The sequence below is a fragment of the Nothobranchius furzeri genome, chromosome 16 (genome assembly GCF_043380555.1).
Source record: "Nothobranchius furzeri strain GRZ-AD chromosome 16, NfurGRZ-RIMD1, whole genome shotgun sequence".
NCBI lineage: Eukaryota > Metazoa > Chordata > Actinopteri > Cyprinodontiformes > Nothobranchiidae > Nothobranchius > Nothobranchius furzeri.
In genome coordinates, this window is record NC_091756.1 from 33,451,043 (window position 1) to 33,468,272 (window position 17,230).

General features: G+C 42.5%; 1 protein-coding gene across 4 annotated transcripts in view; it reads left to right on the forward strand.

Annotated features, from left to right (window-relative positions):
* Window positions 1-17,230, forward strand: part of capn15 (calpain 15) — a 48,145-nt gene that overhangs the window by 14,531 nt on the left and 16,384 nt on the right. For all 4 annotated transcript variants that reach the window (XM_054749160.2, XM_070545570.1, XM_015963360.3 and 1 more), the window contains exon 2: window positions 12,265-13,930. In XM_054749160.2, the coding sequence (XP_054605135.2) occupies window positions 12,287-13,930 (1,644 nt within the window). In that variant the 5' untranslated portion in view covers window positions 12,265-12,286. The remainder of the gene's footprint in view (window positions 1-12,264; window positions 13,931-17,230) is intronic.

Sequence of the window (17,230 nt, forward strand, 5' to 3'; positions counted from 1 at the left end):
GAGGTCAAGCACTACTACATTTGGTCTCTTCTCCCTTTTTCCCTACCAATAACTGTCTGTTTTTGCCTCCAGTCGTCTACTCAAGAAAAATAACCAATAATGGTGGTTTTTAGTGGTTTATTTTTAACTTTACATGATTAAAAGACAAAGTAGGCTAATACTTTTGAGGTATGTCTTTATGCAGTCAGTAACGGGCACATTACTATGCAATAATGCATGTTTGTACACCATCACATCTTACTTGTAACCTTTAGTTTTTGTATCATATATTAAATAACTATTTTTTGCCTTTTGCTTTCATGAGACTAGTAAAAAGGTTGTCTAGAAACCACACTTAATGACTTTAATGACTTTAAGGCCCCTTACATGGTTGAATACTCCATATCAGCACGCCATGAAAGTCTCTAGTTTTATTAAAGCTTCTCCAGTTATCTTTGTGCTGTCCGTTGTGGCCAAAGCATCACTGTCATCAATCCCTAGTATCACGTCACCAAGTTGCAGTGCGTCTTTTTATCGCCGCTTAAGTCTCCGCTCCAGACACTCCCCTCAGATAAGTAGTAGTTAGTGGCTCTGTTCCATAGCTGCTTCTTCTTTTCTTTAACATTTCTGAGCCTGTCTGGACTGATTAATGACTCATATCATGCCACAACGTATTACCTGGGGGATGGAAAGAAGCTTTTAAAGTTAGAAATCAGTTCCCTGACCCTGCTTTAACGGCTCGTCTTAGAGAGAGGGATAAAGGTTTTCTGGGAGTAAACTATTAAATAAAAAGGTTGCCTTCAGTGGAGTGAAAAAAGTTGCCAGAAAGATTTCAGAAGACTGAATTCATGACAAAAGAGCTGAAATAGGGTTAATTTATGTGTTTTTTAAAAGTAGTTTGGTGCCAAAGTACTTATTTGACACCTGTAAATGTTAACATTATTAGCTTAACTAATAACCAGCTTGGTTGGAGTAGGAAAAGTTTAAATTCATCCCACAACTGGCATTCGACTTTGACAGATTCAAGTGTTTAAGGATAATAAATGTGAACCACAAAAGCAAAGGTAGCGATAGCATCTACCTTAGGTAAGGCTGTTTCAGCGGATGGTTGAGAGAACCACACCCCACAGATATGCAGGTTAACTTCACAACAAATGGACATGCATCCCCCACAAACTGTTTCTAATGTAGTATTTTCTGGATTTGGGCTTTTTCAAGCGCCAGTCCCATCTAACAAGTTTCTAGAGAACCTTTTTACGAGTCTCATTCAGTATAAGCCTCACATTGGTGTTTAGTATCGCCCTCAACTCTTGTTGTAGAACTGGTTACATATTAGGAAATTCCATCGACCACAGGGCGTCATACAGCTCTCGTATGCAGTTTCAGTCCAAACTATATGTCTGCATCTCTTGAACCTATATTCACTAATACTGTTGGACTGAAAACAGGTTTTAAAACGGTTCATTTTAGAGGCAGAGAAGTCGAATTTCAAGTGAAACTAACCTGATAAATGATCTTGTTGGTTTTAGGTTGAATTCTAAGTGGATGCTAAAATTCTCTTCTCTAGTAATGTATTATTTCACTCTTAAAATGTCACACTTTGTTCCAAATAATCACTCAGAGGAATGGTGATGGCCAGGGGTTTTTGCATTTTGAACACCACTTGAGTGCATCAATGCTTCGTACTTATTTACAGAGTTTTAAGTTACATGTTGCATAAATACACACACACACACACACACGTAATACACTTGAACACACACCCAAATCAGAGAAGATGGACAGCGTTATTTTGCTGGTTTTGGCTGAGAAAATGTAATTAACAGCATCTGCCTCAATATGACTGACATACATTTTTAATACTCATACCTAGTCGCGTGTTTCATCTTCATTCTGTAATTTACCCACTTACCCAAGCATAGGCTAAATATGCAGGTAATGCTTTGTTGCCCACAAAAAGTTATAAAGTTATTTTTTGCCCAAAACAAGTTTTTGTAGTTTTAATATGTGCATGCATAATTCAAAATCTCAGAAAATAAAAATGTGACAAGCTTTTACTTTATCTTTAACAAATGTATAGTCAAGTCAACTTTATTTATAAAGCACTTTACAACAGCATAAAAAGTGCTTAACAAGCCATATAGAACAGAAGTTAAAAAATTCTAAAAATAAGATTAAAAAGTTCATCACAAAGTAAAAACATGATAAAAACAAACATATCAAACTGACATAAAAGCTACTAAAAACAGATGCATTCTCAAACTGAATTAAAAGCAACTGAGAACAGATGAGTCTTTAAAAGCGATTTAAAACCCGACGGTGACAAAACCATCCTAATCTGAATTGGGAGTGCATTCCACAACCTTGGAGCTGCTACTGAGAAAACTATCACCCCTGAGCTTTCTCTTTGTTCTCGGCACCTCCAGGTGAAACTGGTCGGCTGACGTCAGTGACCGAGACGGGGAGTGAGCAACTAAAAGTTCACAAAGATACTGCGAAGCAAGGCCATGTACAGCTTTAAAAGCCAATAAAAGAACCTTGTACTGGACCCTAAAATCCACAGGCAGCCAGTGCAGCAAAGCTAAAATTGGGGTAATGTGCTTCCTCTTTCTCGAACCCGTCAATAGGCGTGCTGCTGCATTTTGCACCATTTGAAGACGGGAGAGGTGAGACTGAGGAAGACCAAGGTACAGTGCGTTGCAATAGTCAAGGCGTGTTGTAATAAACGCGTGAATCACCGTCTCAAACTCATGACTTGAGAGCAGACGCTTAACCTTGGTGATCCTCCTTAACTGATAAAAACTGGCTTTGGTGACTGACGGCACTGATTTGCTTTTCCAGAAGCAGATCACTGTCAAGCCGGACTCCCAGACTGGTCGCTACAGGTTTCAAAAATGGGGCTAGTGGACCAAGGTCAGCAGAACATGGCCCACTGGACACACTAGGACTAAAAAGCATGACCTCAGTCTTGTCATTATTAAAATGTAAAAAATTTGCAGACATCCAGGTTTTAACCTCACCGAGGCAGTTTAGAAGAGGTTCTAAAGAATTGGGTAGGCCACGTTTAATGGGAATATAAACCTGGGTGTTGTCTGCACATAGATGAAAAGAACATCCATGTTTCATAAAAATAGAACCCAGAGGTAGCAAATACAGAGAGAACAACAACAGGCCCAGCACCGATCCTTGAGGAACCCCGCATACGAGAGGCGAGCGAGATGACGTGAAGCCACCTAATGATACACAAAACGACCTATCGGCCAAATAGGACTTAAACCAGTCCAAAGCAACTCCTTTAATCCCAACAGACTCTTGTAACCGTGAAATCAGGAGACCGTGATCCACAGTGTCAAAGGCAGCAGACAAATCCAACTGTACCAGAACCACAAAATCACCAGAGTCAGTAGCTAAAAGAATGTCGTTTAAGACCCTGAGTATAGTCTTAACAGTCACCTTAAATATAGTTTCAGTTCAAATTTTTTCAAAATATTCTTGAGTTCTGCAGCTCAGACAGAGAAGACGAGCTGCTTTGGATAATGTAAAGCTTTTCCAACTAGTCTAAGCATTTAGTATGTAATAAGCCACTACTTTTAGTGCTAGTATGCTCTGCTGACTCTGTTCACAGTACATTGTGGTCTATTTTTACAAATGAAGTGTACAATATTAGTACAGTACTAATATAGTACACCATTCTGTAGTCCACAGTTCAAACTAGGGCCCGACCGATATGCTTTTTTTGGGACTGATACCGATATAAAACTTTTAACAAAGGCCGATAGCCGATATAATGGCCGATAAATCTCCCTCACAAAAAAATAAATACAAATGTTCTTAAGATTAAAACCCTTCATTCTCTGCCTTTTTGATCTTAACTTATTTCTCTATTACACCCCAAAGAACTGTCTCAATAACTCACTAGGGTTTCCAAGTAATGCAAATAAGATTTGTTTTGCAATCTCAAAAGCAACAGAACACACAAACTACTACTGAAGATGAGCAGATGCTGCAGATGACATCACCGGATGGATCTTTAGTGAAGTAGGCCCACACCTTACTACGACCCTCTTTTTCCATCTGTAATAAAATAATCAGCATCAAAGTACAGTTATATATCTGTTGATACCAAGACAAAGTAAAATACATTAAATGTGGCATTTTTATACTTTAAAAGTTTAAAAATTATCATGTAAATAAATGATATCAGACATTGTGGCTCAAAACCAATGGCTCTGTTTTTGTTTGGTTCCCCAGCTGTTAAGGTTTTCTCATTTAGTATTCAAGTCTTTTTTTTCCTTCCACAGAAATTTCTACTCTGTTTGTTGTCAGTTTTTTTTCTAGTGATTCTTCTTTCCCTTTTAGGATTCTTTCTTCTTTAAAAATATTTTCATTTATAGTTCCTTCTATGTTCCCCTGCTGTACTCTGTTCCCACTCACAGCTCCTCCTAACTAGTCCTCTGTCATCTCTCACTCCTCAGTGTATACGGTTCAGTTTCAGTCATGCTCTGCTGGTTTCAGCGTCCTAGCTACCTGATTTTTTTTCTGTCACCTGATTTTTGGCATTAAAATACTTTTGAGTTTTACACTTTTGTGTTTTGATCCTTTCCAAAGCCGACAGTAATAGGAAAAAAAAATAAGATATGTTAAATGACTAGTATGTGGCAATGTATAAGCCTTATGTAAAACACAAGGCTGAAAAATACAATAGATTTAATCTATTGTAGAGAGGGATGTTTTTTTTCTCGTATTACCGCCCCCTACTCCTCTCCCAGCTAGGGAGAGGAGGGGGGACTCCCTGCACAGCGTTTCATTGCTTTGTTACCAAGCCCCCCTCGCCCGTCCTCAGCTGCGACAACGGTCGTGTGCCGCCGAAGCGCCGCGGAACGGGGACCGCCTTCATTCGTCGCCCTTGTTATCCTATTCTATAGGCCACATGGGCCACCAAAGCGCTGCACGCCGGCGCTCCAGCCCGCGCCATGCAGCGATCATTTCAGCGTCTGCACTATTTGTTTTGCGAGCCGCGGGTGAACTGCGTGAGTTTGAAAAGACTGCTGAAGAAGAGCGGAGGAAATTGTCTGAGAATATTCCAGAATGTCTACCAGAAAAAGGCCAATGTTACTTACTTACTGCTCTGCATGACTAAAGGGGAAGCAGCGTGAGCTCTGCATAGAGCGTAATGCTGCGGCAGTTTTTATTTTTTCAGGTTAACTTTTCAATACGAGGCCACGAGGCACACAATAAACTTAGGGAGCATGTTGAGGGGAAACATACTTTTGTCATTGCTTATTTTACCGTTCAGCTTACCACTGACACAACAAATATGCTTAAAACTGAAGACTTACCACCTACTTCCTCATCACCGTCTGGACTCTGCTGCTCCGCTGCATGTGTGCTGTGACGAAGGCTCCACCCCCCGAGGAGTGGAGCCCACAACATGAGTTCATAAAGCTGGCACCATCTGCTGGATAGGTAGCGCTATATCGGCCATATCGGCCGTCTTTTGGGCCGATAGCCGATAGAGTTAATGACCCCTATATCGGCCGATAATATCGGCCGGCCGATATATCGGTCGGGCCCTAGTTCAAACACAAGGATAGTTGCCCTGTTTTCTCCACATCATAGTCAAGTTTGATTGATTTTGAGTCATCATCCTGTTGTAGCGTCCTTTTGTGTTGAAGTTTCAACTTTTCTCTAGTAGTTTGAAAGCTATGGCGATGCATCATGTAGAATCACTCCTTTTTCCCCAGTCCAGTTTGTTGGATCTGCTAGTTCCACTGGCAGGGAAACAGTCTCATAAACCATTAATAGGTAAATATGTAAATACCCCATCTATACTCTCATACACAGTCCTGAGATCACGTTTACCAAACAGCTCGGTACGGTCACGTCTAAACATGTTTAAACAGACAGGTTGTGATGTGTAGATGGCTGCTTTGTGGTACGTGAGTGCTGTTCAGATAAATGGGTGCCCTAACAAAGATGCAGCACATTAGTTTTGACCTTTGACTGAAGTCCACTGCCTGAAGTTGCTTGAGACACTGTTTGGAAATCACATTTTCAGACATGCTACTTTGAATTGTACCACATTTCTACACCTTTATTTATTTATTTTTTCTGCTAAAGCACACACTGTCTCTGCAAAATTGCTTTAGGATTGTGTTCAATTGTCCTCCAGATCCTCCACACTGGCAAACAGCTCAAATCAGCCTTTACCTTGCCTCTGTACAAGACTTGGTAGAACCCACTAATGACTGCTTGGTGCCAGAAGGATCTGCTGAATATGAAGCCATTATTTTCTGGTTGCTCAGATTCACCTCTTTGCTTAGTGGTTTAGCTTGCTTGAAATTTCTATAGCTATACTCTATGTGAGGCTTTTAGTACAAGGGAACATTCCAAGTTTTATCTGTACAAACACCAAGTCACAGTTGGAGTTGTCTCTTATCTGCCAAGTTGTTTTTTCATAGCAAAACGCTGAGTCAGAATGTCTTACTCAGATACAGGCAGCATCTGTGTACTTACGAAATTCTAATGTTTTTGGTTTGTTTTGAGGTCTGATGGATTAGAAACATAGTTTTTAATCGTGATCTTTATGATTATTTATTGAAAAGTCTTTAAGAAAACATATTTTTTTAAAACGGCAAAAACAAAGCAGCTTTTCTAAAGTCAGAATTTATTCTTTAAATAACTGTGAGTTATTTTATCCCTCTGGAGGCAGGCGTTGCAGATTTGCAACAGTTAAAACCTACCTACCTGGTTACACCACATATGTATTTTATGAGCATTTTTTTTAACTCAGAAGTACCCCTGAGGGACTTAGTTGTTCGTCCTTTTATCAAAACTTAGCTTGAGCCTGAGAGGGTTAAAGTGTTAAGTGTGTGAGGTGTTTATTGATTTTTCTTGGAATTGCCTGTAAATTACATAACACATAAGCATGAGCTTCCAATGCTACAATAAAAAATTATATCCAAATATTAACAATTTCACTTGTGAAAACTCACAATGGTTTTAACCAGTTTTAACGAGTCACTTTTGGGTCCTGTTCCATTCCTGTTACAGTGTTGGCTGAGCACAGCCCAGGTACCCTGTCCCTCATGTCCGAGGAAGGTATCACACTTTTCCTCAGGCACTGGGCTCAGGGCCAGTCTGAATGGCAGAGCTATTGACTGCCACACAAAGGCCAAGTGCCTCACAGTCCGGTAGGAACAAACTGGCATGATTTAATTCATTTGATCTCCCAGCAGATTTTACTATGTGGACTAAACCCAAATATGTGAATATTATCAGTTTTGTGGCATTATGGTTGTGCTTACTCCTGTAAAAGCCTGTTTTGACTCACAATAATTTTAAAATTGAGCTTATTTTAACTGAGAGTTTCATGTGGAATGGTCTGTGGAACCTTTGGTTCTCTTTGAAAGGTTTTCCAGTCGTCAGTGATGCCTTTACCTAAGTGAATTTAGACTGGAAGCAGAACCTGAATGGGCAGCTACTTCCACCGAGAAGTTAAGTGAAAGAAGATTGGGTTTCTAGAAGTGAGCTTTGCCTTCTCTCTCTCTCTCTCTCTCTCTCTCTCTCTCTCTCTCTCTCTCTCTCTCTCTCGCTCTCGCTCTCTCGCTCTCTCTCTCTGTCTCTCTCTCTGTCTCTCTCTCTGTCTCTCGCTCTCTCGCTCTCTCTCTCTCGCTCTTTCTCCCTGTAAGCCACTGGCTACCTGCCCAGTCCTGCAACACTGTGGAACTGATGAGCTGAAGTGAGCACTTTTAGAGCATCTCTTCTTAGCACAAAGCCAAGGACAAAGGGTGTATGTATGTGCATGTGTGTTTGTGGAGTTCCTGTGAGTGACTTGTACATGAACATGGGAAATGTCCTTTTAAGTGAGGTCAGGACTCAGGAATCATGTGTGTAATGATTCATCTTCTACTGCAGGCATGTACAGTACTTATTGCTTCAGAATGCAGCTCTGTAATTGTATGGCTAATGAGAAAGGGTTCTCATGATTAATCTAGGTATTTGGAATAATTTGGGTCCGATTACTGTAATTAAAAGCTGCGCGAAGAAACGTTTAATTTGCCTTGAGAACATCTCTGCGTGGATGCCTGACACTGTGACTTTGCTCTCTTGCTGAAGATGAGAGGCCTGACGGTTGTGAAAATGGCCATGGGGTAGAACCTGTCATCAGACATGAGGTGGTGGCACTCGCTGCTCTTTGTTGTTGGTGTTGTAGCTTCTCGCCGTCCTCAGATAGGTCTTCAGAGAGCCAAAACACAGTCTGAACATTTACCATCAAAGTTAGCATAGTGCTACCAATTTATTCCACCTGAGGGTGTACAGAACATTCTGTAGACTCAAAACAAATATACAGTGTGCTCACATTAATGCTGCAATGGCAAATCTTCAAACAAGCTAGCAGTAAAACACAAACACAGTGACGGAACACTCGCCCACCCAGCTGGTTAGCATCTCTGGGCCACATCCGCTGGAACCGGAACCCACATTGCCAGAGGAAATGAGAGGGCCCATAACACATTTTCTACATCCAAACATCTTTTGCTGTCCATGACTTGAAATGGTGTTTTTCTTTTGTGTTGAAGTGATAGCAGCCGGCTGTTTCTCCTTCTCTGATATTATTGAGCGACGAACCCTCTCACACCGGTGATGTTCTGTTGCAAAATGCTCGAACGTGGATTGAGTAGTAATGTGCCAATTCACCATTTAATCAATGCATTGTGATGTGTCCCGTTTCGATATCCACCCAAAAACTCTGTATCCGGCGGCATAAAAAATCTCTGATATAAGCGGCCCGTTAAGGTTCACATTTTTGCAACCAGTGGTTAAAAAAAATTGTCTTCTTTTTCATACTTACTGTTATTGGCTTTTGTTCTCCAATTGAGTAATATCACATGAGCAAGCCTTTCATACCTTCCACACTAGAAAATAGGTAATAGGATGCATGAGTTGTGCTGATATCGTATCAGATTGATATCAGTATCGTATCGGAAGTGAAAAAAGTTGTATCGGGACATCCATAAACCTATACCTCTAGAATTTCTCAACATGAGATATTAGTCAAAAGCTCTAGTCGGCAATCAGCAGGCAAAATGCATTTCTTCAATAAATGCTTGCCCTATACTTTGTAATAGCACTGTATGGTGAAAGGCTACTGTCAAAAAGCATACATTCTTCACAAAATGGAGATTTTTTTATGTTTGAGGTTGGAAAGATGTGTTTCTTTCTCATGATGACTTCAGGTCAAAAGAGTCTATGCAGAGCCAATGGCTTTTGACATGAAACAATAGGAAACCTACTTAGGTAAAAACAGCATAAGGCATCGATGGAGCAAAACTACAGCTCCATACCTTTCTACAAATTATCACAACCCCTTGAGCCACCATGGTGGAACATTTGAGTCCCTCCCTGTTGTCTTCCTCTTCTTTAACCTAGGGAGGAGAGCTGATGAGAGCAGAGCTACAGTGGCAGCAAGATGTTATCAGTAAGAGGTCCCCCCTGGCTTCTGAAGATCTGGCTGATTTGAAAGGTTTTAATGGAGTTGAAGTAAGGGCAGTTGGCTGGCCAGTGCACATGGCAGTGCAGCTATCTTTAAGGGCAGAATTTAACCTGTCCAAAAAGATCTTTTGTTCTCCTGTGGTATTAAAATGTCCTTTGAGCTTCGAGAATGCTGTGGTAGTATGACAACAGAAGGTTTGTAGAGCCGATGTGCCAGAGTCTATCCCTGGTGTTCCCAAGGGAAGGGTGGTGTACACCTCATCTTTCTCAGTTCACAAGATATTTCAGGAACAAGCCAAGCATGCTGACATGCTCTAAACCTTCAATTTACCCAACACTGGTGTGTTTTTTTTTGTCTGTAGGTGTAGGACAGTGTCTGCAACAACAAAGCCAGGTTGTTTTACATGAAGTCTAAATTTTACAAATAGCCACAAACCAGAGCCTCCTCACTTAAGTGTTTACCAAACCAGCCTTAGATTCTGGAAAAGATAAAACAGTATGGCGATAAATTCAAGCAGAGCCTCAAGCTTGTCAGACTGTGGGCAGCATCCTGCCCTCTGGGACTGATGTGAGACGCACTGCAGTATCTGACTCTTAGCACCTCACATCCCACTTTTGCAAAACTCCCTACATTACCTTCTCTGTGTTGTTCACACATGAGGAGCCTAAGTGACAGTGACATTTATGGACTTTTTTTGGACGGTAAGCCTGTCCGTCCCTAAGGGCTGTGCTTTTTCCAAACCCTCCTGCAGAGTTGGAAGATTCCAGCTGTGCTGCTCTCCCTCTAAAGGCCCTAATATATCCACTGTCGATAGAGTCAGATTGACTGAACTGCAGGACGTGGGATGAATTGCACTTACAATCCTCCACTCTGAGTCACTGCTTTAGGTTTAAATTGATAGGAAGTGGAAATCAACGGATGAGTCTGGCTTGAAAGATGGATTTTTCCCGCCATTTTATACATGCGTTGAGTACGGTTGAAGGTATTTATGCCTGGATTTTAATAGCTTTGCCTCTGGATGCATGAATAATTTCTCTTAAAAATATGCCGGAGTCATAAGTGCTACTGGCATTAATACACTCATCCATTTGAAATCCATTTGGCCATGGGATTGACGTGACCTTAGGTTGATCCCATCTGCACTGCATTAACATTCTCGGAGCACAGCGAGAGGTGCTAATATTAAGTGGAAGAGATCCTGTGTGTTCCTCTCATTCTAATAAGTGTCAGTCAGGATGACTCGGGCATGGCTGGCCTTATGTTCCGATGGAGCAGTCTCGTCTTCTCTCCTCGCCTTCCCTCTGGCTCCTCCTCTCTTTGCTGTCTCACTGGCTTTAATCAGGTGGTCATTGTGTATGGATTTACTGCCCTCAATGTCCCCGAGTGGGAGATTTGATTTTTTTTCCCCTCTCCCTGCACCGGCTAATCTTTCCCTCTCACACTCTATTTTAGGTTTCTAATTCTGTCTTTCTTCCTCGGGTTTTGCAGTCCTCTGTTCCTGAAGATGATCTCCTTTAGTTTATCAAAGCATATATTTCCTCTCCATGGGTCTCATTCATCAAACATTGCGTAGAATCCTTACTAAAACCGTACTTAAGCTCAGCAAAGAACAGTGCTTATGCCAAGTAGATTTGTGATTTATCAAACATGGAGTACGCACAGCTGCACGCAATCTCTGCTTTATTAATCAGAAACTATCTACAAGTGTTCTCAGCTGCATTTTAGTCACATCCCGCCCTCACCACGCCCACTTACTGCCATAAATGGTCAATGCAAAGTGCCTTGTGGCTCTCATGCATATACATAAAGCCGGCTCGTTGCAGCATTTCGATCACAACCACAGATCAAGGAAGCGCTATTTCACAAGCAGAAATTCAGGTACCTGTGGGTGAGGTGGAGAAATGAAAGGAAGTGCTTTTGCAAAATAAATAAGAGAAAGTCCACGGAGTGGCACAGCGTTGCTGAAGCTGTCAATGCTGAATTCTTCAGAGAGGTCTGTGGCGGGTATAAAAAAAAATATCTGATCAGGATTTGATCCCCAGACTCCTGGGTGAAAGTCTTGCACGCTAACCAGTCAGCCAAACAGGAATCTCCCTTGTCCAAGAAGCCAGGGCGCATGATCAATCGGGTCACAGTGACAGGACACACACTGTCACAGACGCATGACATTCTGTCTCAATCTGTCCCCCTGCTGATTTTCTGCACTCTGTATTCTACGCTTCAGGCTGTGTGTGTGTGTGTGCGTGCGCGCACATGTGTGTGTACTCGCGCGTGTGTGTGTGTGCGCATGGGGGGTCTTGTTCTGTGTGAAAACAAAGCAGTACAAGTGATAATGCTGCAGGATTTCATAATTGCATCCTTCTCAGCAGCAGCACTGCAGGTGCTCGCCATGTCCAAAATGTGCGTAAGCAAGGTCCTTCGTCAACTTAAAGTTGCGCACATTTTTCTGCTAAGTTTTCTTTCAAAATCCCAAAGTTTGCGTGGAAAGTTGCTTACATAGTTTTCCGACCCCGTTTTGTGCGTAAGCAAGCTTGATAAATGAGGCCCCTGGTGTCTAACATTTTCTTTCATTCAACATATTTCCATATTTTCTTCTCCTTTTCCATTTGTTCAAATGTTGCTCAAAGTGTAGCTGAATGAATCATCTTGAGTGACTGTGTACTTTCATATGCCTTCTTTTTTGCTAGGCGCCTTCAACCACACAGCAAAGAATAAATAAAAATAAAAAGCCATCACAGACTAGCTTGTTCTTTGAAGTAGTTTCTGACTCATTGTTTTCTGTTTTCCAGCCACTCTCACTCTCCTGGCTCCATGGCAGCAGCAGTGCAAGGCAGCGAGTGGTCCTGTGGGCGCTGCACCTTTTTAAATACAGGTGCATCGCCTCGCTGCTCCATCTGCGAGGCACCACGCCAGAAACCTGATCTCAACCACATCTTGCGGCTGAGCAGCACCGAGGAACATCGTTGGGCCTGTCCACGCTGCACTCTCAAAAATCCTCAGGGTTCTGGAGCCTGCTCTGTCTGTGGCTTTGGTCCGTCCTCTGCCACCAACAGCCCCCCTATCACCACCATAGCCGTCACTGCCAATGGCCTCCCACATGCTGAGAATGAACTCCCAATGCCTACCACTACTTCCACAGTTCTGCTTGAGCCCAGTGGACAGCACCCAGCCAAGGAGGAGGTGTTAAGGCGGTCTGAGAGCAACGGGGAGGTGGCTGGACTGGAGGGACAGGACTCAGGCTGGGCCTGCTCTCGGTGCACGCTACACAACACCCCTGTGGCAATGTCATGTTCAGCCTGTGGTGGACCCAGAAAACTGTCATTGCCTAAAATCCCTCCAGAGGCTCTTGTAGTCCCTGAGGTGCGTACGCCTGTCATAGGGTTTCCTGTTCACTCAGCTGGGTCAGCTCCGCTAGTCATTGACCTAACGGATGAGTCTGCCACATCTCCTTCCTGTGATCCTCAAGAATCTCCCAATGTCTCTGCACAGGCCCTGTCTTCGCCTTTTGCTTCTTTCCCTTCTCTCCAGAACAATCCTGTTCCCCGCAGCAGGAGAGAGGTGCCCCCTCCTGGTCGCCCTCAGAACCCTGGAACCAATACCCCCAGCCCCACTTCCCCATCAACAGCCAGTGTGCCACCTCAGCAGGGCCCACAGCGGCCATCCAAGCCCAAGCATGCACAACCCCAGGAACCTTCCTACCCCAGCAAGCGCCTCAGCATCTTGGAAGAAGAAGATGCTCAGCACCACCCAGTGACTTCCCCCCTTGTTCCCTCAGCACCCCCTGCCTGGAAGTGCCCAGGCTGCTCCTCGCTCAACCCCTGTGGCCCATCTAAGTGTGAGGCCTGCCGAACTTCACGAGCCGGAGCAGACTTCATTGACCTGGTAGGCTGTGAAACGGTACGGTTTACACCAGCCAGCCCCTCTAGTCCGGACTTTAGTACCTGGGCCTGCTCCAAGTGCACCCTGCGAAACCCTACAGGTGCACACAAGTGCTCAGCTTGTGGTTCTTCCAAACTTCATGGCTTTCAGGAGCAGCAGCCCTCATTGCCCCGCTGCTGCACACACTGTGGCCACTCGTCAGGTCCTGGCATTGCGTCATGCTCTTGCACACCTTCCTCATCTTCATCCGCTTCAGGTCATAAAACAAGGAAACAGCCCCGTGGCTTTCTTCCGCCTTCATCATCTGCCGTTGCCTGCTCTGGTTCCTCTTCCTCCTCCACCCCATCTAACTTTCTGGAGAAGGTAGGACAGTGGAGCTGCCCAGCATGCACGCTTCTCAATGACATCAAGGCTAAGAACTGTGCAGCATGCCACACACCCCAGCAGTACCTCACTCTGCGCAAGGTCATCAAGCCCCTAAAAAGGAGGGAGAGCATGCATGTCGAGGCCCGTCGGCGGAATGACGAGGGTGAAGCCAAGGAACTCTGGGAGAACATCATTAGCTTCTGCAGAGAGGTAAGAGAAGCACAAGTATTAGCTGGAAACTTCATCAAAGGCTTGGCCACTGTATGTTTAAAATGACTTTTAATGGCTTTGGGCTGTTTCTGATTATACTGAACAGCCCACCAGCCTGTGGCCTTTTGATAAGAGGCCCCAGGCCCTGGGTCTGTTGCAGTTCCACTGAGGTCCCATTGTATAATCTAGATTGGGTGAATTAAGTCTGTCACTTTGCCTTGACTCTACTGCGCTGGATCGAACTTCAGCTTTAGATCAATAAAACCAGAATGTGTACTTCTGCTGCATTAACTCAGAATCTGTTCATGTTGCACATTTCAGCAGAGTCTGCAAAAAACAAAACAATAATCAGCGAAGAAGGCTTATTGATCCGATTTCACCGTTTTATCTTCATCCACTCCTAAACTGCATGGATCATTGAGTTTAATTATGACATTTACAAACATAAAAACCATAACCCTAACAAAGCTTATTAACTATAAGTGAGACTAAACGTGAGATGACAAAAATGAAAACAATTCAACCAGTTAGAAAACATTGGCAACCCAACTGCATGGAATAAATCACACCATAAAGAGATTTCTTTGGCCTTTTTAAAGTTGTATCTTTGTGTAAAAGTTGAATCATTGCTGTTATACTGTAGATCAGGTTCTGAACAACATCAGTTTGGGCAAAAATGTTTGTTTTACAGGACTGCTATGCAGATGGCTAATGTGAGAACAGCCAGTATTTAATTTAAAGGTATAGCTGAGGATCTTTTTCTTCTGGGTGGATCATCTGAACCACTGGTCCATCATTCTGGTGAAGCTTTCACACAAGGCCGTCATCGTATGTGCTCGTTCCTGGGTTAGTTTTCATTTCCTGCGCATGCACACTCTGCTTATGTGTAGAGCGATACTCCTTCATTTAGGGTGATCAGATCCCAACTTGCCAAATGTGGGGCAGAGACTTCTCAATGTGGGACAACATGAAGTTCCAATGAGAAAAAACAAACAAACAAAATGAATCTTCTGCCTTTTAGCCCTAATATCACTGTTATGTATACATAAAATGATTATTCTTATTATCATCATATATTTTTTGTATATATTTTATTTGAATTCAACATGAAGAAGCATAGCAAAAGCTTTACTATTCCACAGTTCCTCTCAAGTTACCACAACATAACTCTGTAGTGGCTCTGATCATTTTAATAATATTGATGGGCCCACAATAATAAAACAAATGCAGGTTTAAGCAGCTTTTCAGAGTTTTCATTGAATGCTTTCCACCACTGAATGACAGTAAAAGTACCAGTAATGGTTTTTAGATCTATTTATGTTTGTTTAAAAATAAATTCCACTAAAATCAGCATCTCATTGTAAAAGTATCCATACTTTTTTGCAATTTTTTTCATAATTCAGAATTAAAACGTTTTTTTTAACATGACAACAAATCTCTTCTAGATTTTAGGTGAGAGAATAAACGTCAGATTCTAATCTCTAAAAAATTCATATTTAATCTAATAATAGTTTCTTAGGGTTACTTTATTCTGAGAATAAGTGATCAAAGCTTCCATTGATTCTCATTATTTCTTCACTGTGCTTTAAGGGGCTCAGCATGTACGCAGGTATCTGAAACCGCAGCACCTTGTCTGTGTTAAAACCTCCATAGTGTTTATCATGGACCTGTCTAATTACTGGAAAACCTGCTTTTGACCTCTTCATATCATATCACTCCACACCGAGACATGAAAACATGACTCGGAAACAACAAAGACTCTGTCGAGTGTCTCTGATCACGTTTAATTCACACGTTTACAGCATTTTCTCCTCCGTGCTCGCTCACGCTTGTTTTGGTGGTTTGGGCGTGCTCCACACACGCTCCAGATCTGCGTTAAAGTCCCGCCTCCATTTGATTGACAGCAACAGGCAGATTTCTCCACACTTTCTTCTATAAGATTGAAACTCGAAACGGGAAACTGTAAATAATGCGGTACATGAGTCTCAATTTGCGAGACACGTGAAAAGTTATGAAAATGCGGGACCGTCCCGCACAAAGCAGGACATCTGGTCACCCTACTAGGGGACACCAAATTACCATTCTTATGCGTCACACAACCTGACAGACCCAGTACCAGGTACACGAGCACTTCCGGCAACAAGGTATTTCCAAAAACATGCTTAATATTCACCAATGTAATCAAACTGCACACGTACTTAACAGGAAGAGACTCATCTAAGAAGTAGAATTCACATTTTCTACCTCAACAACAACCGGTGACAATAAGCCACCAAAACAAAGCTAATTTCATGAAGTCAGAAGCATAAAATCAGTCTTAACTTTGCTGGGTTACGGTCATAATAATCTGTGTTATAGTAAAAAGAAAATCCACGCATTGTGTGTAATCCTATGGTCCAACATCCCACTGAGTTGGTTCCTGACTGTTTTGGCCTGTTTTTACCTGCTGAAGAGTGTTTACAAATCTGACAACACATTCCATCATTTTCCGGTTCTCCATAATAAAAACATTCCACAAGGTGTCCTCAGCTACTCTACAACGACAAAAGATCAGTGAGCTAAAAAAAAAAAACTGAACTGTTAAGAGCTTCTGGTTCCGGGTGAACATCCTGAGCCGAGACTTCGGTCTTCTGCGAATGTTTTGGTCACATTCTTCTGCGCCCCAAAACTATCTCCCATTCTTTTTATTAAAGGTGGATCCAGACAGAGAGCATGTGCCAGTTATAGTGTAGGCCGATGGTAAAGATTGCTGCGCTAGAGAAGGAACAGGAAATACGTCACAAGACGATTTGATTGTGGTAAAGGTGTGAGAGAACATTTTTAAACTACACCTAAATGCAGAACACACACAACACTTATAGCCTGTATGATGTATAGATCATTTATTTTAATTTTCACTTTTTATTTATTTATTTATTTTTTTTTTTCATTTTTCTTGATTCTTATCTATTTCTTCTTCTTCCTGTGAGACTGATGGGGCAGCGCCCTAGCAACCCCTATGGATGTGCTGCCTCTGCATAAATATGGATGACATCACATGTTGGTGTTGGCTATTCTCAGACTAGCCATTAGCGCATCAGTCCTGTTATCACTGTCTCTCCTATAGAGCCTGCTCACAGGGCCATCTACATTGTGGAACAGTTATATACTTCAGCATGGGTAAAACTGCCAGTAAGTGGTGTGCTAATCATGAGTCACTCTACATACCGCACATACAGTACAACACTCAGATGGGCGTAGATCATTGCCTTTCTGGGTTCTGTTCCTTTTTGCAATTTTCTGTTCCCGTTTCCAGTCATT